This window comes from Aspergillus candidus, assembly GCF_002847045.1.
Source record: "Aspergillus candidus strain CBS 102.13 unplaced genomic scaffold BDW47scaffold_19, whole genome shotgun sequence".
Lineage (NCBI taxonomy): Eukaryota > Fungi > Ascomycota > Eurotiomycetes > Eurotiales > Aspergillaceae > Aspergillus > Aspergillus candidus.
The window spans coordinates 408,394-432,940 of NW_020194024.1; the positions used below are offsets into that span (position 1 = coordinate 408,394).

At 53.5% G+C, this 24,547-nt stretch overlaps 12 protein-coding genes across 12 annotated transcripts; 4 read left to right on the forward strand and 8 right to left on the reverse strand.

Moving 5' to 3' along the window:
* Nucleotides 1-637: 637 nt before the first annotated feature.
* Nucleotides 638-1,325, forward strand: BDW47DRAFT_117291 (superoxide dismutase; the record flags this gene model as incomplete). The annotated part of the gene is made up of 2 exons (XM_024815057.1): nucleotides 638-682; nucleotides 738-1,325. 2 exons carry the CDS (start codon nucleotides 638-640, stop codon nucleotides 1,323-1,325), a joined length of 633 nt encoding a protein of 210 aa, XP_024672588.1.
* A 226-nt stretch (nucleotides 1,326-1,551) lies between these two features.
* Nucleotides 1,552-2,079, reverse strand: BDW47DRAFT_125408 (uncharacterized protein; the record flags this gene model as incomplete). The annotated part of the gene is made up of 2 exons (XM_024816381.1): nucleotides 1,552-1,756; nucleotides 1,883-2,079. 2 exons carry the CDS (start codon nucleotides 2,077-2,079, stop codon nucleotides 1,552-1,554), a joined length of 402 nt encoding a protein of 133 aa, XP_024672589.1.
* A 235-nt stretch (nucleotides 2,080-2,314) lies between these two features.
* BDW47DRAFT_24148 (CFEM domain-containing protein) lies at nucleotides 2,315-4,360 on the reverse strand. Its single transcript, XM_024818550.1, has 8 exons — nucleotides 4,131-4,360; nucleotides 3,932-4,073; nucleotides 3,695-3,879; nucleotides 3,611-3,647; nucleotides 3,490-3,560; nucleotides 3,055-3,437; nucleotides 2,919-2,986; nucleotides 2,315-2,860 (listed from the first exon to the last, which is right to left on the reverse strand). The coding sequence occupies exons 1-8, from the start codon at nucleotides 4,212-4,214 to the stop codon at nucleotides 2,553-2,555; spliced, it is 1,278 nt and encodes a 425-aa protein (XP_024672590.1). The 5' UTR covers nucleotides 4,215-4,360; the 3' UTR covers nucleotides 2,315-2,552.
* A 1,420-nt stretch (nucleotides 4,361-5,780) lies between these two features.
* BDW47DRAFT_131379 (CRAL-TRIO domain-containing protein) lies at nucleotides 5,781-7,697 on the reverse strand (the record flags this gene model as incomplete). The annotated part of the gene is made up of 3 exons (XM_024817298.1): nucleotides 5,781-6,428; nucleotides 6,489-6,606; nucleotides 6,741-7,697. The coding sequence occupies 3 exons, from the start codon at nucleotides 7,695-7,697 to the stop codon at nucleotides 5,959-5,961; spliced, it is 1,545 nt and encodes a 514-aa protein (XP_024672591.1). The 3' UTR covers nucleotides 5,781-5,958.
* An 878-nt stretch (nucleotides 7,698-8,575) lies between these two features.
* Nucleotides 8,576-9,720, reverse strand: BDW47DRAFT_105091 (NADP-dependent oxidoreductase). The gene has a single exon (XM_024812475.1). It carries the CDS (start codon nucleotides 9,463-9,465, stop codon nucleotides 8,743-8,745), a length of 723 nt encoding a protein of 240 aa, XP_024672592.1. The 5' UTR covers nucleotides 9,466-9,720; the 3' UTR covers nucleotides 8,576-8,742.
* A 469-nt stretch (nucleotides 9,721-10,189) lies between these two features.
* BDW47DRAFT_125411 (uncharacterized protein) lies at nucleotides 10,190-10,627 on the forward strand (the record flags this gene model as incomplete). Its single annotated transcript, XM_024816382.1, has 2 exons — nucleotides 10,190-10,239; nucleotides 10,330-10,627. 2 exons carry the CDS (start codon nucleotides 10,190-10,192, stop codon nucleotides 10,625-10,627), a joined length of 348 nt encoding a protein of 115 aa, XP_024672593.1.
* Nucleotides 10,628-10,859: 232 nt separating this feature from the next.
* Nucleotides 10,860-12,424, reverse strand: BDW47DRAFT_105094 (uncharacterized protein). The gene is made up of 3 exons (XM_024812476.1): nucleotides 11,860-12,424; nucleotides 11,354-11,786; nucleotides 10,860-11,259 (listed from the first exon to the last, which is right to left on the reverse strand). The coding sequence occupies exons 1-3, from the start codon at nucleotides 12,348-12,350 to the stop codon at nucleotides 11,035-11,037; spliced, it is 1,149 nt and encodes a 382-aa protein (XP_024672594.1). The 5' UTR covers nucleotides 12,351-12,424; the 3' UTR covers nucleotides 10,860-11,034.
* Nucleotides 12,425-13,326: 902 nt separating this feature from the next.
* On the forward strand, nucleotides 13,327-13,876 carry BDW47DRAFT_105097 (uncharacterized protein). The gene has a single exon (XM_024812477.1). It carries the CDS (start codon nucleotides 13,462-13,464, stop codon nucleotides 13,687-13,689), a length of 228 nt encoding a protein of 75 aa, XP_024672595.1. The 5' UTR covers nucleotides 13,327-13,461; the 3' UTR covers nucleotides 13,690-13,876.
* A 295-nt stretch (nucleotides 13,877-14,171) lies between these two features.
* Nucleotides 14,172-16,548, reverse strand: BDW47DRAFT_105098 (rRNA (cytosine-C5-)-methyltransferase NOP2). Its single transcript, XM_024812478.1, has one exon. It carries the CDS (start codon nucleotides 16,518-16,520, stop codon nucleotides 14,256-14,258), a length of 2,265 nt encoding a protein of 754 aa, XP_024672596.1. The 5' UTR covers nucleotides 16,521-16,548; the 3' UTR covers nucleotides 14,172-14,255.
* Nucleotides 16,549-16,799: 251 nt separating this feature from the next.
* Nucleotides 16,800-17,926, forward strand: BDW47DRAFT_24220 (uncharacterized protein). Its single transcript, XM_024818551.1, has 2 exons — nucleotides 16,800-17,012; nucleotides 17,130-17,926. Exons 1-2 carry the CDS (start codon nucleotides 16,902-16,904, stop codon nucleotides 17,700-17,702), a joined length of 684 nt encoding a protein of 227 aa, XP_024672597.1. The 5' UTR covers nucleotides 16,800-16,901; the 3' UTR covers nucleotides 17,703-17,926.
* A 1-nt stretch (nucleotide 17,927) lies between these two features.
* Nucleotides 17,928-21,216, reverse strand: BDW47DRAFT_24225 (cell differentiation and development protein Fsr1). The gene is made up of 4 exons (XM_024818552.1): nucleotides 20,977-21,216; nucleotides 20,627-20,905; nucleotides 18,725-20,557; nucleotides 17,928-18,666 (listed from the first exon to the last, which is right to left on the reverse strand). Exons 1-4 carry the CDS (start codon nucleotides 21,086-21,088, stop codon nucleotides 18,407-18,409), a joined length of 2,484 nt encoding a protein of 827 aa, XP_024672598.1. The 5' UTR covers nucleotides 21,089-21,216; the 3' UTR covers nucleotides 17,928-18,406.
* Nucleotides 21,217-21,782: 566 nt separating this feature from the next.
* Nucleotides 21,783-23,720, reverse strand: BDW47DRAFT_105100 (uncharacterized protein). The gene is made up of 2 exons (XM_024812479.1): nucleotides 23,038-23,720; nucleotides 21,783-22,983 (listed from the first exon to the last, which is right to left on the reverse strand). The coding sequence occupies exons 1-2, from the start codon at nucleotides 23,675-23,677 to the stop codon at nucleotides 22,532-22,534; spliced, it is 1,092 nt and encodes a 363-aa protein (XP_024672599.1). The 5' UTR covers nucleotides 23,678-23,720; the 3' UTR covers nucleotides 21,783-22,531.
* Nucleotides 23,721-24,547: the final 827 nt, after the last annotated feature.

A 24,547-nucleotide genomic window follows, 5' to 3' on the forward strand; every position in this document is an offset into this window, starting at 1 on the left:
GATAGATGAAACGAGACTATAATCCTCTGCAGAATGTTTTGGGGGAGAATCGGTCTAGTTCTTGCACTGCCACAGGTACCGCTCATAAAAATAGGATAGAATAAGAAGGATACCATAGGAAAGATAGGATATGGGAGCGAAAGCAAGGTACAACTGAGAGCCAAGGAGACTAAAGCCCTTCAGATACGCTGACAACAGACGATCATTTCCCCTCCCAGCTCAACCTGATCCTGGCATCCTGGCATCCTGCTGACATTTCTATCAATCAGCGCTCAATCCTTCACACCACGCCCCCAAACTAGCCCTATCCCAGACAACGTCTGCACTTCGGGCACCGAGCCTTGCTGTCCTTCATCTCGTTCCTGCTCCTCCGGGAACTGACCGGGTAGGACACCATGCTTGGCGTCATTCTAGCCGTCTATAAAAGCGCTCAATTTCCCTCACCCCAGTTCTCACGGTCCTCCCCACGATCCACACCCTCGACGATCAACTGGCCTAGTGACGTGATATCATATCGTCAATCGCAACCATGAAGTTCCGTTCCCTCGTCCTCTTCTCCCTCCTTCCTGCCGCTCTCGCAGCACCGACGCCACCGTCAGACGCAGACCTCCTCGCCCTGAGCAAGAAGCAGAGCGCCATGGCCGGCAAATTCACCCTCCCCGAGCTTCCCTTCAAGCAGGATGTACGTCCCTATTCTCCTTTCATACAAACACCGGATACAAGTACTAACCAAACAGGCCCTCGAACCCGCCATCTCGAAAGAGATCATGGACATCCACTACAACAAGCACCACAAGACCTACGTCGAAAAGCTCAACGCGGCGCTCACCGCGCAAGCAAAGGCCTTCGACCAGCCCAAGCCCGACGTCCCCGAGCTCATCAAGCAGCAAAAGCAAGTCCAGTTCAACGCCGGCGGCCACATCAACCACTCGCTCTTCTGGAAGAACCTGGCCCCCTTCGACAGCCCCGAGACGCACATCCACAAGGCCGCGCCCACCCTGGCGCCCGCCATCAAGGAGCACTGGGGAAGCATCAAGGCCTTCACTGAAGCCTTTGAGGAGAATCTGCTCGCTGTGCAGGGCAGCGGCTGGGGGTGGCTTGTGAGCGATGCGCCCCGCGGGGAGCTGAGCATTGTTAGTGCCAAGGATCAGGATCCTATCACTGATGCGGTGCCGCTGGTGGGGGTGGATATGTGGGAGCATGCTTATTATCTTCAGTATAAGAACGATAAGAAGGCTTATGCGAAGGCTATCTGGAAGGTGATTAACTGGAAGGAGGCCGAGGCGCGGTATGCGGGTGAGAAGAAAGACGCCCCGAAGGTTTAGTTCTGACTCTGTTCTTTTGAATTGAATTGGAATGCTTTACTTTATACATGTCTGTATACCTATTATGTTTATTATACTGTCCCTCACACAAAGAATAAATACAACTCATACTTAATATACATCTGTAGGGATATCAAGACCGTACCAGCAGCCTAACCAAGCTTACCCTAACCCAAACCATGAACAGTACGACCAACACCAAACAATAAAAAAAAAAGAAGAAAGATCAATCATACCCCACAACTCCCATATCCATCCACCCATCCACCCCATCCACAGTAACAGTCACCCTACGCCCAACTATCCCCCTCTCCGACACCCCCAGATCCAACCGCTCCGGCAGCTCAAACTCGCGCTCATCCCACCCGTGTGGCAGCTGAAATGCATGCAGAGGATGGTGCTGTGCGGAGGCCGTCAAGTCACCGTGTTTTCTATAGCTTATTAGCTTCATCCTATCTATACATGTGTATACACGTGTGTAAAAGAAGGGAAGGAAGGAAGGAAGGAAGGAAGGAAGGAAGGAAGGAAGGAAGGAAGGAAGAAAGAAAGAAACATACTCAATCCGCAGATTGACACCCCTCCCACGCAGTCGCTGACACTGGCCTGCGTCGCTGAAGCGAACAAAAGCGCGCGTACCTGCGTCTGCTGCCGTCCGGTCGTGGAAGCAGATGGCGTATTGGCTGGTCTTTTTGTTGTTGGTGCTGTGCATGATGGCAATGCGGTTGCCGCTGCTGGGGCGGGGAGGGCCACACATTTTGATTTATGATTTATGTATATAAAAGGTGTCTTTCTTTGAGTATTGAGAGAATGTGGAGGGTGTAGTTATAGTGTGTATGTTCGGTTAGGTAGAGATTGATCAGAGGTGTCATAGATAGATGATAATAGAGTTAGAGTTAGAGTTGGAGTCAGAGTAAGAGGAGAGAGGAGAGTAAATAAGTATTGAAGAACAGACAGTCTCAAGCAAATCGAGAACAATGACCGTATACTCCGTAGTATATGCTCAAACCCGCGCAAATCATGGTGGATCCACGACCCACAGAGGCAGTTCTTAGTCATTCTTCTCATACTGACGAATGTTTCTGTTTTATCCTTATATATTCATTTTAATATTTATTTTTGAACCTCGCCCAATCCATATCTACTTATTAAGCTATAATACATGTAGCCAGTGTGCTCAAATAACCAGCTACCAACTCCAACATCCAACCCGAACAGAGAGTCCATTCATCACGGGTAGGAATCATCACGAATAGGATCCATCTCCACCAGTCGCACAAAACTATTCTGGTCCGCCTGGTGCGGCTTACTGTTGTAGTCCACCGAGTACGACACCGTCATGGAGATGTTGCCCGGCTGGCGACTGGCGCCGAACATCTTCGACGGCGCCGTCGGCTGCTGCGTCGAGTTGGCCCCCGAGCCGTTCACCAGGCAGGGGAACAGATGCACGACCATGGCGCGCGTCGTCGGGAGACAGGCGCACAGGACGGCGATTTGGACTTCGATTACGGACCAGTGCACGATGGGTTGGAGTTCCACTAGATCCTCTGTTAGTATCGTGTCGTTTTGGATACTTTTCGGATGGAGGGGGCTTACCTAGTTGGTTGCTTCCCCAGCGGTTGAACCAGAATACAATCACTCGGAGGATGGCGACGACAGTCAATCTGTCTTGCTGTTAGCGATATGTGGGAGGAAAGGAAAGGAAAGGAAAGTAAAGGAAGAGAGGACATACACTAAACCCATCGCGAACATCACACTCACGCCCGCCTTCTTCCGCGCGGACAGATTCAGCTTCGAGATCTCGTACACGGGCATCAGCACCATGGCCGTGTCGACTGCGATGTTAACGAACGCGTTGACGAACGTCACCGTCATAAAGTCGATACACTGGCCCGTCTCCTCACCCTGCCAGGCCGTCCACGACAGATGCACGGGTAGGCATCGCAACGAATCTGTCAACATCCAGGTTACGGCGATGGCGGCGTTCAATCCGATGATGGTGTAGGTGGTCCAGCGGAAGGCGGTCGACTGGAAGATGCGCAGCAGGAAGAGACACACGGAGATTTTGGCGAGGGATATTTGCGCTTTGTAGATGATCACGAAGGCGAAGAAGTACTGCGGCTATTAGTGGCGTGTTGTAGCGTGTGGGTGGGTTGTCTGGACGCACCTTGTACACGACGGTGATGTTATCCATCGGAGTGACATCCCACACGTTTTGACCGAATCCATAGTGGATCACTGGGAGAGTTAATATCTACCAAACATGTATATAGATCAAGTGAACTTACTAGCCACGTTCAGCGCAAAGACGACAATCCCCAGAATCTGTTCACGTCAGAAGAATACACCCATCTGATGCAACAATTACCCACCTCAGCCACGATAATCGTATAGTCGTCGGGTCCCCAGCCGCCACCCAGTCCCATGATCTTGGCCGCGATACGGACCACAAACAGAATTCCGGCCAGGATCAGCGGAACCAGCGTCGCGCCTTCGACCTCAGGGTGGCCCTTGTGCGGCGGGACGCCGCATTGGTGAGAACTGACGCGCTTCGCCGCTGTCTGGATCAGTACTTATCCACACATATGGACCGAGAAGTAAGAACCTACTCAGTGCCTCTCGCCCCGAACAGCCCGCCGTAACACAAGTTTCCACAGCATCTTGGAATTTCTTGTCATCACACAGACACTGCAGGTCCTTCGTGCTGCATGACGTCGTCTTGTCTGCGAGAGTGTCCTTCTGACAGGTAGCCTACGACTGTCAGAGGTGAGACACCAGATATTAATTTAGATGAACTCAGAAACTTACCGCACACTGGGGAAGCTGCTCCGCAGCTGCAACGAACGCCACCAGCCCAAGAAGGGCCAGCATCAATATACGTCGCAGAATCATGGCCGGATTGATGATGCCTCTGACGGAAAAAAAGAGCGGAAGCGGAATGCAATCATCAGTCTGAGACAATCTGATTCCGAGAAATCCGGGCCAGTCCTCCAAATATGGGGGAGCTGGAAGCTGTGTAGAGCCGAGTACCAGGGGGTGGAATCGATGGGGAGAAGGGGGGTGGTGAAGAGCGGATACCAATTGAATTTTCTTTTTGATTGCCCTGTACCCCGGCCCACCGGAGGGGCACCAGAATATAATTGAAATCCAGTATATAAATAAACCTCGGTGAAAAGGTGGTTCGATGGAGAGATCGCCACCTAGGGCTCGAACAGCGGACAATAATTCGCCAGGTCGGACCTTGTCGAACCAATACGCATCAATGCATCTTCGGCTTCCATCCGCCCCGAAGGATAGTCGGATATCCACTGTTTCATCTCTTCGCAGCTACCATTTCGGAGACGCATAGCCGTCAGGCCAGATGCCCTAGTCAGGGGGAAGAAAGTTCAAGTTGCCACTGGGCCAATTTTCCAAAAGGGTCTTCACGCCCAGAGCTCCATTGCCAGCTGTGCAATTGGCCCTACAAAGTCTGGTAGTGTGGGTCTTTCATCTTGTATCCGAGAAGAAATTTCCAGGCACGTTCAAGTTCCCATATCATCCTTGTGGTCGCTGCGTAAGCCGTCCCGAGTCCTACCAATCTGATATCGCCAATAGGGCTGCTTCTATACGTGTTCAAACAAGTTGTTGAAATAGAGTTATTCCGAACTTCCCCTCCCATGTCTCACCTATATTATCTCAACGGTCAGCTAACGTGGTATGGCGGGACGAGAATCCTCTTTTGCACGACGGAATCCTGGGATCTTGATTTTCTGGACGTGGCAGCAGACCCACCGTGGATCCATGCTTAGTGAGTGACGGTTCGAAAAAGAAGACCCACATCCCAGGGGTCCCCGATTGATTTTAGTCGTTCTCGGCGAGTTATTGGCAGAGTTACGGTGGAGGTCGCCGCTGAATAGTGTCTTGCACGCGAGCCTTGCCTTGTTCTGACCCTACTCATTCGGGCATAGATTGAAGCCATAAAAATAGTACGTCGTAGATAGTTGATTTGGCGGCTTCCAGGCTCAGGCCGCCAGCCTACTTTTGTCGATCTATGCACAGGCGGTGATCAATTGGTCCTCGGTAATCGACACTAGTCAAGGAGCTGATTCCTGCCGACCATGTGCTCCTTCAGGTTACGTCCTAGGAAACTAGGAACTGGGTCTCTCGGGAGGCATCCGGTGCGATGCCAACATTGGTCCGTCCGGGGATACCTTGCATCGCAGCTTGGCCAGGTTGCAATCCACCGAGATCGCCGGATGGGAAATGACTATAGGCCCTATCTTGCCGGCAGTGGTTGATATCGCATTCCCGAGGAGATGTAGGCCCGGGTCCCGTGTCTTGGTCTATCTCCTATGTCGGATGGATTAGTAGCCTAGTGGAGCCGAGCGAAGAGGCTCATCTGCTGCCGATGATCATTACTGCGCTGATTCACACCGTCGGAATTGCTCCTGCCATCCTGGGAGTAGCTGGAAATTCAGGCTCAGCTAAGTGCAAGGGAAAGAATTAAGCTACTCGAAGGATGCGAGCCTAGAATCCTCCCGAGTATCACACCGGACGGAGTCAGACAGGCATTATACCCCAATAACTTGCACAAACCTACACAAAAGGAAGACTAAGAAGAGAACGAAAAGAAGAAAAAGGAAAGAAGAAAACCCAACTAACCCCCTTTACCCTCAGGGCCCATGGCAACCGCCCCACCGGGATTTAGCATCCCAGCCCGATCAATCAGCGACCGAGCCCGTACATACGGATCCAACCGCCAGTAATTCTCCCGGAACTCCTGGATGGTTGTATCCCGACGCGTTTTGACCGCTTCCACCGTCGCTTGGTTTCTCTTCCCGCCCGCGAAGGTCGTGGCGGAGATCCAGGCGGCTGTGGCCGCGAACATGCGAATGCCGCTCATCAGGCGCTCAAGCATGAGGCTGTCGCGTGTTTCCGTGTCCTGCATGATCGCATTCTCGTCGTCTTCAGGCTCCTTGTACTTGTACTCCCAGTCTTCGTCACCAGCAAGCTCGCGAGGAACCTGTTCGCGTGGCACGAACCGGTCGATGTCTTCGATCGACCGAGTGAACTGGACTTTGGAGGCGACGACGGGGTCCATCCACCCGTGGATGAGCCTCCAGACTCCTTATTTCGTTTCTTGGTTAGTGAGGGTTAATTATGGGGGGGATACGAGTCAGGCTTTACCGGAGAAAATCCATGGGGCGTTGTGGATCAGCAACAGTCCCAGCGACTCGGGGTAATTTGCTTCGAAGCACTTGAGGATGAATTTTACCGGTTGGTATTCCTGTTTCGTTAATGTCGACTGCATATTTTTATGGCGGAGTCGTAAAACATACCATGTTTGACAGAGAGAACCCAGACATGTCGAAGACAATAGTCTAAGGTACCGAACGTTAGCCTGTACTTTCCGCTTCTTTCAAGAGAGGGAGCACGCACTCCGGCTTCGACGGGAGGAGCAATAATCATTCTCGTCGACTCAATGACATGGACTATATACCGCTCCAGTGCCTCCTGGCTCTGCGCTCCGGGTTTGTGGATCTTGACTCTGACATAGATCACCGGCCGTCCCTGGCGATCAACGCCATGCAGAAAGCTCTTCCCCGTACGCAGCTGCTCCAAGAAATCTGCGCCCTCCTTCCTCTCCGCCGCCGAGAGTTTCGGATCGCGCGATTTCTGCAGTGCGTGCAGCTCCCCCTTGGGTGTGATGTCATCGTCGACCTCCATCTCCTTCCGCCATAGGATTGCCGAAACTGCCATGGTAAAAGCTTTGCGTACGTCCCATTTGCGCGCGCGCAGGAACCGCAGCAGTAGGCTGTCCGGATGCTCTTGCTTGATCATCTTAATGACTGCGAAGCACATATCCTCGGGCGACATCCTTGCTACCACTTTTTCCATGGTCTTGATCTCTGATTCTTGCATGCCCATCTTGCGCAACTGGGCAAACAGTGCGGAGAAATGCTCCGGGGTGACCGTTTTCGTGGTCATCTCCGTGCGTAGTGTCTTCTTGGCCTCATCTTTATTGATCAGGGATTCGACCTTATCGAGTGTTTCTTGTTCTCTGTGTTCTCCCCCGATCCCGCTGTCTTTCTTTTCCACGTTGTCGCCGTCACCGCCAGAGATTTCTATCCTGTCCGTCGCCGAGGCATCTGTGTGCTCATTGGTCTCGGCGTCCTTGAGCGCAGAAATGACCGCCTCGACTGTCGGCTCCGTGATCTTGTCGAGCACTTCAAAGAGCTTGCTGGGCGGGCCTTCCGGTAGCTTGACATCGTACACACTGGTGAGGATCGATGCGGCGGACGTGAAGAAAAAGACCCACAGATCGCGCAGCTTAGCCTCCTGAGCGGGAGTGAGGTTGTGCACGTAGCCACTGGAGTTGTCCGTCACGACGGTCATGTTGTCGTAGAATTCTGCGATAGCTGGCAATTTAATGTCTTCCAGCAGTCGAAGCTAGGTTCTGACAAAATTGTCGTAAGATTGTAGCCGACTCCATCTCTATATTTACTTGGGGATCCCTCGCCTGCAGCCACATGTTATTTACCACAGAAGACCTCGGCCGCTCCCCGCTGGGGAATCCTGAGGGGCTTGCCGTTCCTCGGCGTTTCAGTGTTTTCGTTGAACTCGATGTAACTTGGTTGGAGCTAAGCGTTGAAACCTGCAAGGCGAAGGCGAACAGACCATGGGGCGGGGAAGAGATTGCGGGGATCCTGCCAATGCGGAGACGATCGACGTCGAGTTTTAGATCAACCAACCGTATCTATGGGTTATTGAGTTTGCCTTCCTTACCCTGACTTCTTGTTAACAGTGTATCTATCATGGTTATTGCAAGCGTGACTCTCCCTCCACTGACAGCGGCAGGAACCGCCGTGACTTGTCTCTCGTGTGAGCCGGACATGTATGCTCGGAGGGGTGGGGGATCGTCTAAGCAAAGGACCAAGATTTCTCTTGATCAGTGAGGAATAATATTCATCCTTGCTTGGATTTTGCCCAGTCCATGTTTCATAGAGATGTCCTGGAGGGATTCTGTCATTGTGATGTGGGAGTTGACTTATAAAGCTAGTTCCCGTGTCGCGCTTGTCAGTGCGCTTAGATATTGCATAGAAGGTAAGACTGTGTTGCTTATGCTGTGCTCCGAATGACTCTTATTAAATTGGTCTAGGCTATGAATCTTTACATATCAAGGCAGGCATTCTCCAAGGAGATATCTCCATTGGTAATCTGGTGATCAATGAAGAGGCGGATATCAAGCGCGATCAAAATGCCGTTCGATGTTTTGGTGCAGTAACTAAGATCAAATGACTCCTATGATACGTCAATTTAAAGTCCATAGAGCTGTTAATTCCGGACGGCTAAGGCCATTGGCAACACTCAATAGGGTGCTATTGAATTCCGACCAAAATGCTATAAATATGCCAACCTAACAGCATTCCCTCACAAATACCTACTGATTCAAGGACAAATCCAACACGATCTTTCCCCTGGCATGCCCCCCATCCAGCCTGGCAAACGCCTCCCTGGCATGCTCCAGCGGCCACACGCTGTCCACCCTCGGACGACACTTTCCCTCCTCAATCAGCTCCGTGATCCGCTGCAGCTGTTCCCCATCGGGGCTCATAATAAAGAACACCTCCCTCACATTCTCCGCCGAGCACTCCCGCGGCCGCGCCATCCCCGGCTGCTCAACGATACTGAGCACGACGCCCCCATCCCTCACAGCCCACCATGCATCCCGCAGCGCCGACCCGCCCACGTTATCGACCACGACATCAACTCTATTCGCATCCTCTTCCGCCCAGCGCCTGAAATCCGTCGTCCGATAGTTCAACACCATGGCACCCAGCCCCCGCACCAGCGCCTCGCTCTCCGCATTCCCACACGTCCCGATGACCTCCGCCCCCAGCAGCCGCGCCAGCTGCACCACCCACAAGCCAACGCCCCCAGCGGCAGCCGTAGCCAGCACACGCTTTCCACTCCACTGCGCCCTCGCCGCCTCGAGCCCCGCCCCAGACTCAACCACCACCCCCGCCTGCACGAACAGAATCTGCCACGCCGTCAGCGCCGACACCGGCACGGCGGCGGCCTCCACCCAGCTCAGGGATGCCGGCTTGCGCGCGAGCTCGTTTGTCAGGGCAGTAGAGTAGTCGCGCGCATTACCGGGCCGCATGTAGTTCGTGCGGGCGTAGACGGCGTCACCCGGCTGGAAGGGCGAGTCCGGTGGGGCGGTCACGACCGTGCCGGCGACGTCGGGGCACGGTATTAGGGCACGGAGGGCGGGGAGGTCCACGTACGTGGACCAGTTGAGCTCGTTGGCGCAGGGAGAGCAGGCGTGGACGCGGATGAGGTGCTCGATTGTGGTGTGGTCTGCTGTGGGGGTGGGGTTGTCTGTTGTTAGGATTAGGGCGGAGGAGGGGGCGGTCGGGGTGGGTTGGATAAGGGCGCGCATTTTTCTTCTTCTTCTTCTTTATTTCTTTATACTGCTCTTCTTATTTTCACATTTCTTGTCTTGTGAAGTGGGTGTTGGGCTTGGGAATGCTTTTATAGTAATGTAGCGGTAGTATGTCAATCGAATTGCAACCCCAGATAGAGCGGTACACACGTCATCCGTACCACCAGCCGTGGTACTCCTGTCGTCTATGCTCACCGCATCTCTTTATCTACGAAGACCTAGGATATCAAATACGAAGAAGCCTCCAATCAAGTAAATTCCTCACATCCCGCGTGGAAGTCCCGGATGGCCTAGAGTGTGCGACCATAGTATTATAGTATCATGGATAAATCACAAATTTATACGGCGGTTCTCTGAACCCTATCTCTGTACAGTCCACAGACGAACTTAATATAATCCACATCCACAAAGAACAAAGACTAAAACAAAGAGATAGATCACAATGTCATCTCTCAAAGTGATCGAAATCGGCGAAACTTACCATGTAGAGGGGTAAGCCATCGCCTATTCCTACCCTAGTATACCCCATACTGTATCATCCCATACTATACCACCCGATAGTATCAATACTGACCAAACAAGCCACCCCCGCGAAACCTTCCAAGTCCTCAAAATCTACCACCCACCCAACATCCCCGGCAAAGCAGTCGTATTGGGCATGGTCAGCATGGACAGCAAGGCGGCGACGCCGGCGCACACGCACGGCGGGTCGGCGGTGATCGCGGTGGTGGCGGACGGGACGGTGTTGAACCAGATGAACGGTGACGAGCAGTTTATCAGCCGGGTGGGGGAGACGTGGTATGAGGGGCCGGGGTATCACCATGTGCGGTCGGAAATGCGGGCGAGGAAGACGAGAATGCGATGTTCTTTGCTGTGTTGATTGTAGACGAGGAGGTTGTTGCTGGGGATGCGGGCGGGAATTTTGTGTTGGATGCCGAGAGGGGTGATGGTGCTTGGTATACTACCCTAGTTTACTATACTATGCTATCTAGGTAGTGTAAGTAAGTTACTGGTGGTGATGGTGATGTTCTTGATGGACGCTTGATGGTAGGAAACGGAATGATATAGTTTGGTTACATATAGACTGGTCTGTAGGCCATAAAAAGAGTAAAACAGCAAGCAATTACATGTCTGCGTTATTGACCCATGTTTAGTTAAGCGTCAAAGTATAATCAATTAGTTTTGATAAATATGTCCAGTAAAATATATCCGACAAGAACTCAACTCAATCCCGAACCTCCCACCATACAGCAATCCTTTCGGTATGCCATCATACAGTATACTATATCAGACACCACTAGGGGGCGTCCCCTCCGTGTGAATAATCTCCAACTGAGCCTTGCACCCATCCTTCTCGAAATTGCGTCTCCCGCCAATTCGCTCTTCGCCATCCTTCGAACACTGCTCGGTGATGGAATACGCGGCCACGGCGATATCGCCCAGCTTGATGTCGCAAGAATCCTCGTCCCAATCCGACTGGTAGTATAGGGCGATTGCGCACGAGTGGACATACTATGCAGCCGTTAGTTTTCCAATGTGAAAGGACAAAAAACCGGTATACAAGAAATAACGAAAAGGGAACAAAATGAGGGGAAAAAAAACATACACCAGCCCAATAAGTCTTCCCTTTCTTTCCTGCCGTAACCGGCACTTGAGGATTCTGCAGCAGCGAGCCGAATGCGTGCCTGCAGTCCTCGACCTTGGGTGACCCATCGCTCGTCTCGCATTTCACTGGCGAGTCCTTGTCCGCGGCCGTCAGGTCTTCCTTGCCCCACGTCTCGGCCCAGGCCTCCTGCATCCCGCGGTCCATGGGCACGCCGGGCTTCTGGTAGACGGGGTCCTGGTCCCCGGAGGGGAGCGGCATGCGGTTGTCACAGTGGGTGCGCACGAAGATGGTCTCGCCGTCGACGGACCCATCCGAGTTGTGGCGCAGCTCTTGCGCGCACACGTTGCCGGTGGTTGTGTAGTCGCCGAGGCACCAATAAACGGGAAGAATGGGGGAGGGCATGGCGCGAACATGCTGGGTCGAGAGGGTACCGCTTTATTTCATTAGTCTCTTATCGTGGACACAGGGGCAGCTTATAGAGAGGAACTATGGAGGAAGAAACATACCAGACCTCCTTGACCACCGGCACGTAGGTGAAATATCCACACTGGCCGCTTTCCAGCTTGATCGAGTAGCTACGCGCGAAGGCATCCCCCGAGCTCCCTGAGAAGCCACCGGAGACACCCACCTTCATCGCGCTCTGGATTTGCGGGGAGATAGTGACCGACCAGCCAACGGTGACGGTGTGCGTAGACGTGATGGTGCAGCTCTCGGGGCCGTGGCAATAGGTGTTGGGGAAGGGCCGCTCCTGGCCGTAGGTGAACTTGGTGCGTACTTGGCAGTAGGCAGCGCACTTGTTCTCCGGCCAATGGGCATGGTTGCAAACGCCGTCTTTGTTCATCGAGTACTTGGGTTTGCATTTGTCGCCCCGGTATTCGTGGTAGAGAACAGGCGTGGCATTTTCTCCGTCGCACACGTCACGTCGCGCGAGACTGTGTTCCACCGGGGAGGCAGATGCCACAAGGGAGAATAGCACAATGGGTATTATAGACCACATACTGGTGGGTCTATAATGATGAATAGTTGCAGAGGGGTTCGACTGTTGCGATGCGATTGATGCGACTGAACGAGGTCGAAATCTGCGAAGGCCCTGGCCCTTCTTATATCTTTTTTCTCGGGATCCATATATCGAGAGCAATGGTCATTCTTCTTTAGGAATCATATCGTACCATCCAAGTCTTCATCGGCCCCCACAGATATTGACTAGGGTTTGGTTCCTGGTCGAGGTTACGGCACCCTCGGCGTCAGTTCCAGACCCAATCAATAGAAGTCTTAACTTTCGTTAGATGCACAGCGCAGCGTCATTTCCAAATCAGTCGTGCCTTCCGACGCATCCGACCTCTACATACGCTTGGAGATGAGCCCCTACGCGCGATGGCTCGATATACTCGCCATGGCAAAGCCATCGTCCGCCGCCATTGGTTCCTATTTTTGAGACAAGCCCTTGTCTGAGGCTGAGTCGAGAGTTTGGGCATTGCTGATCGCGTTGGAACCGGTCTTATAGCTCTTACAGGGGAAGTCAGAAGAAGTTCTTCACGATTGGAGCGGACCATTGCGACCAGGCATCGTTGCAGAACGTAGTTCATTCTAACCGTGTAGAGAAAATGCTCAGCTTCTCTTGTCCCAAAGCCAAGACATGCGGCTTTCGAGCGATTGGATGGAGAGGGTGAGCATGTTTGTAAGGTACTATTTGTTTGGCATGAGTAAAATCACCGTTCTCATCTGGTTGGATGGGTGGTGTGGTTAATCATCAGGATAGGGTAGTATCGTGGCGGAGCAATGAAGTTCAGTACGTAAAGTATTTGGATTCTTGTCAGCCTTAATGCACGTGCTAGCTTGGATAGAGTTTGGCTTCACTTCATCTCTTCTAAGAAAGAACTCTATATGATCGATAATTTCCTTTGCGAATAGGATGGGTTGAGTCCAGCCCTACTAACTAGCCATGGAAGACCATCATCCACCCCCAGTATGTTCATCTCAATCTTACTCCCTTGCCTTCCTAGCATGGATTCCTCCGTGCTAGAAACTCTCTATTTTTAGCCCGTGAGACCTTCAACTAAATTACACAGGATCATGATCATCATCACCATGGTCATCATCACCATGGAATGCACCCCCCAGACCATGACATCGCGACAGACCCCGCCCAGCCCATCAACATGGCTCCCAACCCAGCGCTACAACACCAGTATCACACCTTCTCCAATGACCTCCATGCTCCGCCCGGCCATGATCCTTGGGAACAACACTCCGCAGATAGTGTCTTTCCCGCGGTGCTTGGTTTGATTGTCTTTATTCTGTTCATGATGCTGGCGGTTTCTTCGATTCGCTCATAGCAAGGGATGGTCAGATTCGCAGGGGGTGTTGCGGCTTTTTTATTATATTCTTATTTTTCTTTCTTTGTATGTATTTATTGATTTATCCACTTTGTGGAGACATGGGCTGTTTGTATCTTCTTGGCTGGGGGCCTGGAAATAGTTAGCGTTTTTCCCTATAAGGTCAGAATGAATATCAGGGTGTTGACCTGTACCCGTCTGTTAGCATGTCTTTCATCTTGACCATTCGACCACAAAAAACACTGATTGGCGAGGCGCGAGCGGTAGGGTCTTGACGTCCAACATCATCCATCTCGTTATATCGGTAGGCAGGGTTGAAGTACTCCGTACTCTAGCAGTGTATGCCCCCATAGGAATGTCGGGTGGACATGAACCACACCATCTATCGTGTAGAAAGAGACACATAAAATAAATGGTATCTATTGAATTCAGTGACGAACAATATCTACTACATGATCCAACAAAGAAAAAGAAAAAGAAAACAGACATGACTGCGCCATCCGCCAGAGTATAATCACGATGCTTTTTGCCCTCCTCAAAACACATCTATACAGTCGATGAGGTAATTATTTCTTGCCCTTCTTGCCTTTGGACGCGTCGGCGGCGGGCTTTTTGCTCTTCTTCTCGGGAGTAGCGTCTTTCTTGTCCTCCTTCTTGGGCTTCTTCTCGGCCTGTTCGGGGACGGTGTCTTTCTTGGTCTCCTTCTTGGCCTTCTTCTTATCCTCCTTCTTGTCCGCCTTCTTCTCGTCCTTCTTCTCCGCCTTCTTCTCCGCCTGCTTCGGGGCCGCATCCTTCTTGTCTTCCTGTGCCGGCGCCTCCGCAGGCTTGGTCTCATCCTTGGCCTTCTTGGGCCTGTTCAGGACAGCCTTGGGGTTGAGGCCCTTGCGACGGAGGCGATTGCGCTCCGCACGCAGAATCCGCTCCTTGTCGTCGTCCGCGTTGTCCTCGAACGGCCCGAAGGCGCCGCCCTCGGAATCGGGGACCATGCCATCTTCGTCCGTGATCGGCGTCTTGTCGATGACGTCCTCGTCGTCGGTGGTAGCGGCAGAGGAGGCACTGGAGGCCGTCTTGGGCTTGGAATCGGCCGGGGCCGCGGTGCCGTCGGCGGGGGCGGTGGTCGTGGGGCTGGGACCGGTCTTCTTGAACTTCGAGACGAAGAAACCGTCGACGTTCTCGCGGTGCGGGAAGTACCGGCGGGTGAGAGTCATCTTCTGGTCGAAGTGCTTGCCCTGGTACTTGGTGAAACCGGGGCTGCCGAAGTCGCCGAGGCCGGTGTCGACCAGCTTCACGTTGGGGCGCTTCTTCAACACGTACTGCACCACCGCCTCGTTCTCCTCCACTGTGACACTGCACGTAGAGTAGACGACGTAGCCGCCTGTCTTGGACGCGTGATTGACCGAGTCGATGGCGGCGAGCAGCAGTTGGCGCTGCATGTGCGGGATGGCGAGGAAGTCGCGTTCGGTCTTGGAGGTCTTCACGCCGGGATCCTTGGCGATGACACCGGTACCGGTGCAGGGAGCGTCCAGGAGCACCCGGTCGAAACCGCCGATGGTATGAGGGAAGCCCTCGCGGGCGTCGAGGTTCGTGACGATCGTGTTCTTGCAACCCAGACGGTGGATGTTACCGATGAGACCCTTGGCACGGGGCTTGCTGGCATCGTTGGCGATCACGCAGCCGGTGTTGCGCATCAGCGCCGAGATGTACGTCGTCTTACCACCGGGGGCGGCGGCCATATCGAGCACACGCTCATCGGGCTGCGGGGCGAGAGCCATGACGGGGAGGAAGGACGATGCCGCTTGGAGGATGTAGTGACCGGCCAGGTACTCGGGCGTCGCACCCAGGGGCACCGCCGACTCGAACACCTGCAGACCGACCTTGGACCACTTTCCGACCGGCTCGAGCACCACACCGCGGTTGATGAGCGCTTGCGCCAGAGACCGACGGTTCGTGCGCAGGGTGTTGGTACGGAGGACGACGGGTCGCGCCGTCTCGTTCGCTTCGAAGAACGCGAATGCCTCCAACGGCGAGAACAGGTTGAAGAGCTTCTCGGCGAGGTACGGCGTGTATCCGTAGTAGGTGCAGATGTCGTTGATGAGGAACTGAACGTACTCAGCGCGCGACTTGTCCGGTTGGCCCAGAGTCTTCAAGTCGCCAAGAATGCGGATCGTGTCGGTGATTCGGGTGCGGAGGAGTTGCAAGTCGGGCGCCATACCGGGCTGTCCAGTCTCGGCGCCAAACACGTCCGGACGGTCCCCGGCGATGTTCGTCTGCATGGCCGCCTCCTGCAATTCTCGCTCTGCCTCCTCCTCCTCTGCCTCCCTCTCCAGGTCGAGTTTCCGCGACAGACCCTCGATGTTGGCCGCCGTCAACTGCTCCTCCGCATCGGAATCGTCGTCGGAGAACATGGCTTCGCGGGGGTGGTCGTCTTCGTCCGAGTCGACCAACGAGTCTTCGTCTTGGCTGCTACCCATCGATCCATCGCTCACACCATCGAGGTCGTCAAACTCGTCGTCCATGTCGTCTTCCTCGATACCGGACATCTCCTCATCCTCATCGTCGGACTCCAAGATCTGTCGCTTTTTCTCGACAGGCTTGCCCTTGCCCTTGCTCGTTTCCTCCACCACCACCTTCTTAGCAGTCGTTCCGTTCGCAGCTGCTCCGTTGGTCTTCTTAGGGGCCTTCACAGGCTTGAGGTCTTCGGCCTTCCGTCGCTTCTCGGTCTTAGTTCCTGTAACATCCCCACCAGCCTTGCGCTTCTTGATCATCGAAATCGTTGCCGCATCCAGCGGGGCCGGAGGGCCCTGCTTCTTCATGCGACGTCCTACACCCATTGTGAGAATTGAAGGTGGGGGAAATATAAAAAAAAAAGGAATTGGGTGAAATTGTTATGCGACAGATCGGGTGGATTTTTTTTTTCTCCCATCTTTTCTTTTCTTTCCGCCGGCGGTGGAGGGTGGCAGTTGAAGGCGGTGTGTATAACGTTTGCCTGTAAATTCAGGCTGCATAACTTTTCCGCCAGCTGTTGCCGCTTTACCACAGTAAGCTAAAGCAGCACCCCATCCGCCCGAAACAGGCAAGTTCCCGCAAGCTGCCAACTGCCCACCTTAATGCCTTGAGCTCCGATATCAAACCAGTCTACTCACCTATTCACTTCTCTCTCTTACCTATCCTACCACCTAATCATCCTCTATTCTGATCAAACCAACGCCAAAATGACAGAAGTCAGCTTCATCAAATCCTTCCTCAACTCCCTCGATTCCAAACCCGTCAAACTTCCCGCCGACTATGTCATCGACCCGGAGCGAGTGCCCCTCCGCGCACCGGTATGTCCCTCCTCTCATATTCCCCCAAAGCAAGCAGCATCAGCAATATCAGAGAAACCTCCATAATGAACACCAAAGAAACAATTTTACTAACAGTTTCCCCCCCAAAAAATATAGTACGTCCTCCCCAAGCTCCCCTCCCCGCACCCCCCAATGCCCAAAAGGACCGCCAACCAGCGCGCCGCCCCCGGCTCATCCAAGTCGATCACGGTACACGTGAAATCCGCACGCAACCCCGTCCTGGAATTTAGCGTCCCCAACGCACCGCTGTCGACCACCACCGTCGAGGACCTCAAGGACGCCGTGCAGGCGCGCGTCGTCGCCGACGCCGCGGGAAACAAGGTCCCGCTCGAGAAGATCAAGATCCTGTATAAGCGGAAGCCGGTGTCCGGGAAGACGATCGCGGAGGTGGTCGCTGATGAACCTGGGATGTTGAGTGGTGGGAAGGCCGTTGAGTTTGGTGTTATGGTCATGGGGGGTGCGGTGGTTGTTGAGAAGCAGCAGGAGCAGCAGGAGCAGCAGCAGCAACCCTCGACGGCGGAGGCGGAAGCGGCTGGTGGGGACGAGGTGCTTGGGACGGAGGCGTTTTGGGATGATTTGCAGGGGTTTTTGGAGCAGAGGGTTGGGGATAAGGGGGAGGCGGAGAGGTTGAGAGGTTTGTTCAAGGGGGCTTGGGGGTCGAGTCGGTGATTACCATTGATGGATGATTATACCTACCACCTATGATACCTGGCTGGATTGTGCTTATGGGTATGTTCAAGAAGAGCCACTAATTTCTCAAAAGTCTGGCACATCAGTTCTACTTGCTCCATTATATGGCTAGGGGAATCGTTGAAGTTCTTAGGTCTATCCAAGGCAAGGGCAATACTGCTAGGGAGGTATGTAGTATGCTCGAGTAAGTTAAGTACTAGGTAGGTAGATGCCGAAGCTTATAGTAGGTGTTGTCTGGTGTACAGGAACAAAGAAACAAACCCAGAACTCCGATTGACACGATCTTGAAAATGCAGGCTTATCATCGCCGCTTGAAGCTGATTCAGGCATCCATGTAAATATAAGTGTATTCCACGCAGCGCCCTCCGACACAAAAGACTTCATACAGGAAAGGTAGAAGAGAGTGAGATAAAGAAAAGACGGATGAATGAAGATCGCCAAGAAGAGAAAGTGAAGATGAATCGTAAAGTGTAGCACATAAGGGGAGGGGGAAAAATAAGGAAAGAAAACTATAACCACACAAGTAGAAAGGAACATGTGCCAGGGGTAAGTGAACACCGTTGCAAATGCTCAAGAATCAGCCAAGCGCTCATCCATTCGTACGTCCAAAGTACACGGGGCAGAAGAAAAGTATCAGCGGGGGATATAGAATAGTAAATAAAATCGTACATCGAGGGTCGCATTTATCTCGAGAACACCTTAACAATGCCATCACCGCCCCCGCTGACGACCCAGCGGCCGTCGCGGCTCCACACGGCGCTGGTGATCCCCTCGCCCCGCATCGGTCGGTGACTGGTCATCTCTTGGGAGCAGTTCCGCTTCTCCAGGTCCCAGAACCGCAGGCTCGCGTCGTGGCCAGCGGAAACCAGCTCCCGTCCGTCAGGGGAGAGCGAGAGGGAGGCAATGGGGGCTGTGTGGGCCAGCATGGCATAGGTACATTGGCCTGTGCAAACGTTAGCATATCGTCTTCCATAATGTCGGGGCATATCACATGTACGTACCACTGTTGGCATCAAACAGGCGAATGTGCTTGTCCTCGTATCCGCTGATGATCACACCCTCCACGCCACTCGACCCAGTCGCGCCGTGTACCACTTCTTCCTCGGCCATTTGCCGGGCGGGGTCGAGGTTAGCGGACCCGTCGAATCCGATCGTACTGGTCACAACACTGTTGACCCCAGTCGACGGCGTACCGTCGTACGTCTCCAAGCTGGCCATGCCCACGATCTCCTCCCCGGTTCGCGTGTCGTAGACAAGGATGGAAGCATCAGTGTAGGAAACCACAAAGTTGATTCCCGCAAGAGACAGCGGGCTAATGCATGTCGGGGACGGGGACTCGGTCCGGACGATCTTGCGGACCAGGGAGTAGTGGAATGGCGTAGTAGTGGCTATGCTCGGCTGCGGGGATGACGGGAAGTTCGATCCCGAAGAGATCGAATTCGCGCGTCGACTTCCCCCAGCTCGTCGCGAACCTGCTTGGGGCGAAGAAAGCTGGGGCGGCGCGCTAACCGCCCATATTAAGATATGCCCATCCGCGCCACCAGATGCGAGCAGGATTCGATCCGGTCCACCGTAATGGCTACAGTCATCGCCAAATATGGACCCTGCCGTGCCAGGCAGAACGCAGAGCCCCCAAACCGCATCAGTGTGGCCGTCCAACGTGGCCTTTGGATCAACTCTCCCACGCTCCCACACACGGACACTAGCGTCCTGTCCACCAGAGAACACCCATCCGTCGCCCGTCGCACGACCTCCGTTAGAGAAATTCTGCTGCGGAGAGCACGCGGCTAGGGCAGTTACGGCCCCGGTGTGTCCGCGGTGGGTGAAGTAGCTCGTGATGTCCAAATTGTTATCGGAGTTAGGCCCGTGAGGGCCAAAGTTCCCGAACGTAGCGGGTATAGTCCAGCGCTTGATCGTCCCGTCATCGCTACACGTACAGATTTCAGGCTCCGAAGGGCTACCCCCACCAGTGAAAATCACCGCCCGCACGACGTCCAGATGTCCTCTGAGAACAAAGCGCACATTAAACTGGGAGTTTTGCTTCGCATCCTCGCCGGCTATGTCCGCAGCACCCTCGCTCTTGCGCCTCGCCCCGGAGCTCTTCCGACGGTGGGAAAGGGCCGCAGATCGCTGCGGGGACTTGGGGAAATTGGCGTTCGGGAAAGCATCCACATCCGGGCGATGAGGGGGCATTGGCTCTGTCGGAGGCTCCGGCTCCGGCTCGTCAAAGTTCCAACCATCGGTGTCGTCCGGCTGGTCCTCCGTCTGTTGGGCCGTCATGTCGCCCTTCTTGCCAGGTGCTGCATGGCCTTCAAACATCTGGGATTCTTCAGCTGCACCACCGTCTGGCGGACCAGCTTCCAAAGAGTGTCTCCTATTCTCAACGGACGCGGCTGGGGGTTGCGGCTCCAGCGGTCTGCGCTCCAGGCCGTCCCTAGGAGCGGGATGGATACCGAACCGGTTCATAGAACGGTTCATAGCCGCATTTTCGCCATAGGGAGGCGCCATAGGCTGGTGGTTCTGTAAAGCCACCTCGCGGGCCATCATATGGTTGGCCTGCTGCTGCTGTTGTTTCTGTCGTTGCTGTTGAATGTATGCTTCCTCCAAGCTCTGCTGCGGCAGCTGCTGGCCCCCGTAAACATGGTTGGAAAGGTCTTGGTCGCTGAGATCAAGGGGCGGCTGCGACGAGGGAATAACGTGGTATGTGATCTCCTGGGAGGCCTTGGACAGGTAGAGACGCGACTTGTCTCGTTCGGATTCTTGTCGGAAATCGGGATGGTTGTCTGCGCTGGCATCGTTGTCGCCGACATCGATTGAGAATTTCGGGCGCTGCGCTATAGAGGGAAGAAAAATGATCAGTAAAGCACGACGGCGACCATGACTGACACACCAAGAAAACATACATTTGATGGCGTTTAAGCTCTCACGAGCGATCTCCTTAGCATCCCGGGTGTCCTCAACCTTCTCATTATTACTCAACTTCTTCACCTTCTCACGCTCCTTTTTCAACGCGGCCTCGAGCAAGCGCACGTGCTTCCCTAGCGATTCATTTAACCGTTTGCTCGTCCGCACATCGCCCTCCAAGCGCCCAATGCGAGATTTCATCTCCGCGCGCTCGATCTCCCACGCATTGCGGTCTCGCTCATGCCGATGCCATTCTGTCTGCAAAAAGCGCATCACACCTACATCGAACCGCGACACCGGTCAGTCTGAGAAATCCCAGGGGGGGGTGGTACTTTAGCCGAGAACCCACCTTGCAATGTGTACTCCGTTCCATGAGGTTGTCCACCGTTAGGCGACCCGTCACCACCAGGTCCGGCGAATCCTCCACCCCCAGCCATGGGTGAAGGGGATTGCCACGCCATGCGAAATCACCACGGGAGGAGGTTGGGGTGGGAAAGCGTCCGACCGACGGGGTAATGGTGAAGAAGACCGCACCTCCGTCTGGCGGAGTTCAGACGGTCCTGAGATCCGGGCGTAAAACAGAACAATGCAGTAAAACTGTACACACTGAGGCTATATCGATCCACAAAGTTCGGAGACTTAAAGTTAAAGCCGACCGTTTTTCGAGTCTCACGGCGGGCAACACCGGCGGAAACGAGGATCCCGACCGTGTCAGCGCTAGCGGAACAAGTAAACAACAACGGATGTCGATGGGGTGGTCGATAAGACCGGAAAGTAATGAGGAGAGAAGAGGCGACAAAAATTCGAGGTCAACAAGGGGTATGCGGACAGAAGAAAAGGAGATCGTCCCGGTAGGTGCAGGCGGGAGGGCTGGGGGGGTGAGAAGCAGACGGTGAGCAAGTCGATGGCGCGTTGAAGCGAAGTTTGGTTCGTTGTGGTTCGCTCAGGCTGGGGTTCAGAGTTCGGAGATGACTCGACCGAGATTGGCTGCTCTAGGCGCCCACGCGGGCTTAGCCGCTCTAGGCGCCCTTGTCAGGGGATGGCCATACCGTGTCCTCAGGTAGGGATGCTGTCTACGAACTGTCATTCTTTGGGCTTTGTTCTTCTCATTCTTGAAATCTAGGGGTTTAATCTATTCTGGATGTTCAGGCCGAACGAGGCTTGCCTTAGCTGCTTTTGGCTGTGGGCTGGACCCTGCAAGCTTAACGTGCCCCATGCTACTAACGTTTGTGACCTGTAAAGAGATTGACAGTGGGACAATACGAGCGTCATCCTTTCAGGAACCAGATGTCTCATTCATAAGAACCTCTATTGTAGTATATAGGTTGATAGACGATTTGTCCTTCTTCACTTCCGCCATCTTTCTCGTAGAAGACGCGGGTATTCCCCGTATCAAGAGGTCAAAGTATACAACCAGTACTTTGCATCTCTAGAACACCGTTTCGCTTATTTGCAGCAAATGACGGGTTTCAGTCCGCGTCAATCTCTGTTGTATACGAAGTACTGCCTCCACAGTCTCGTTGACAATCGGACTGGGCCAGGTGAGTGGAGTGTGCCTAAACGCCCATATTGCACGGTTGAAGGCCACGCCACGCAATACCGATAATGGCAGAGGGTGTTGAAGAATTCCAAATATATGGGTACCCGCAACCCATTGCTCCCATACCTAGTGATCTGTCTGGGGGAGTTGGCTCAGCTCGCCATTCCAGAATTTGGTTCTGCGATCATTCAACTCGTCAGTGTGAATAAAGGCCCACCCCCCTTGCTACCAGTAATTTTGCGTCGTGGAAGCAAGCAAGTGCGCGAACACTGAACAGCATTCAGAATGCGCTGGCCGACCAGAAGGCCAGACAACTCGTTTTCTCACGAGATCTCAAGTGTAAGCTGGCTCTAACACCGGTTGGTCAAGTCTCTCTCGCATCGGATACCTCATCATACAACTCATCATCATCCCGTTCTTGGCCGTACAAAACTTCACAGACGCCCCCCACAGGGATATCCATCACGGCATCGGTCCCCTCATTCCATATCTCTGGCCAATTAACCTTCCGATTCTGGGGTCCCATGATCTGATATGAGGTCGCACCAGGCCGCATTTGCGCGGCGCCACCAGGTCGCCTTCTAGCTTTACCGTCGATTACTGCCACGTTGGCCACCTCATCCACTATGTTCTCAATGCTATTCATCGGGAGAGTCAAGTAGCCCGTATTGTACGACGCCAAGGCGACATAAATGTAGATAATGGACATAACCAGCCAAGAGGGGAATGCCAGTGACCACCAACGGTTGGGGTAATAGTATATGCCAAGCTGATGGAGGAAGGGGGATGGAAGAAAGGACCAGAGAATATAGATCACTGGAGACGTCAGCGCCACCGAAGAGCCCGCGCTTTCAACAGGGTCCAACTTACAGAAGGCCAGCGAAGAGCCCAGGTAGAGAACAAAGCCATAGTATTCGTAGGTAGGCACTTTCGGGCTCGCCCGCGGAACAGTTGTCGCACGCCGGGCTGACTTGGCCACGGCAGCTTCAGTGTCATTGGGTGTTTCCACATCGGAGCTATCAGGGGTGGTGGGGCGAGAAGTAGTGGTCGAAAACGGGGGTCTGAGGAGCGAGGTCAAGGATGGCGATGGAGGTAGCGGCGTTGGCGGTCGATTATAGAATGGTGGCGCAAAGGCATTCGGTCCGTGGAGAGAACTCGAGGACTGTCGAAATGGGTGGTGCATACCGATGCCATCGTCGGGAGACAGCTCCTCCGAATCCGTGGAAGCATCGGAGAACGACTGGTTGTCCAGGGAGTAGTGGGACTGGAAATCCACATCGTCATCTTCAACTTCCACATCCGCATGATGTGGAGATGTTAGTTCCTGTTCGTCCTCCTCTGCGTAGATGCTCTCATAGGTATGATGGGACGTTGCGGCGAGGTCATCAGGAGAGAGGGGTGGGAACGGTTGCTTTGATTCGACTGGTGAGATGACGGGGGCTCCATCAGCAGTACCAGATGAGCTTTGTTTCTCACCCTTCATCTCTGGGCCCCTGTCAGAAGATGACATTTCTGAAAAGCAAGAACCCGCGCACGGAAAATGTCGACTAAAGGTCAAGATCTAGATACTCCGTAGATGCGGACGAATACACCGCGGATTATGGGGCCACGGATACTGCTACTCCCCACCGCCTCTGATCTACTTCGGGTAAAGATCAACCAGCTCAATCTATGAGAATGGTCCTCATCCTCATCCTTCATCACTACTCCTCTACCCCAGGTAGTTGACGGTATCTCATCGTCATCTGAGTTGGCTTCGTATGAACTTCTATTCAGATTGTAACGTTTGCAGAAGGACTCTTGTCCCCTGAAGGCAGATTCTACTACAACCTACGGTGACATGGCACTAATTACATATATTTGTAAACACCAAAAAAATAACCTCGCAGATTGACTACTCCTGTGGTACACGTCACCGTGGTCAGAGATTAGGTCATAATCATCCTAAATGAAACCAAGCTCTAATCGGGCACTGAAAACCAGTCAAAATCCCAAGCTGCCTAGATCACAGATGAGGTTATATTGATGTCGGCAGAAATCCAGTCACCCTGGGCACAGATACCATTGATTGCTCATATTAAAGCTGACAAGCCAAGATATTAACACGGGATTGTTCCTGGGCTTTAAAACGTCAAAATAGCACGCCTCGTGATAAATGAATACGAGAAGCAACGTTCAAGGGAACGCGTGATAAAACGACACTTCAGCGTCTTCCCCAGGACACCTTGCTTTGTGAAACCTAGCGGAAGCCTGATATTACATCCCCACGCTATTGATAATGCGATGGATCGATGACGATAGGAAATGTCTCATGCACAGAGAAAACACTAGTGTTTTCTGGATGGGTTGTGCTTTTACCCAGTTAAAAGACCACACCAAA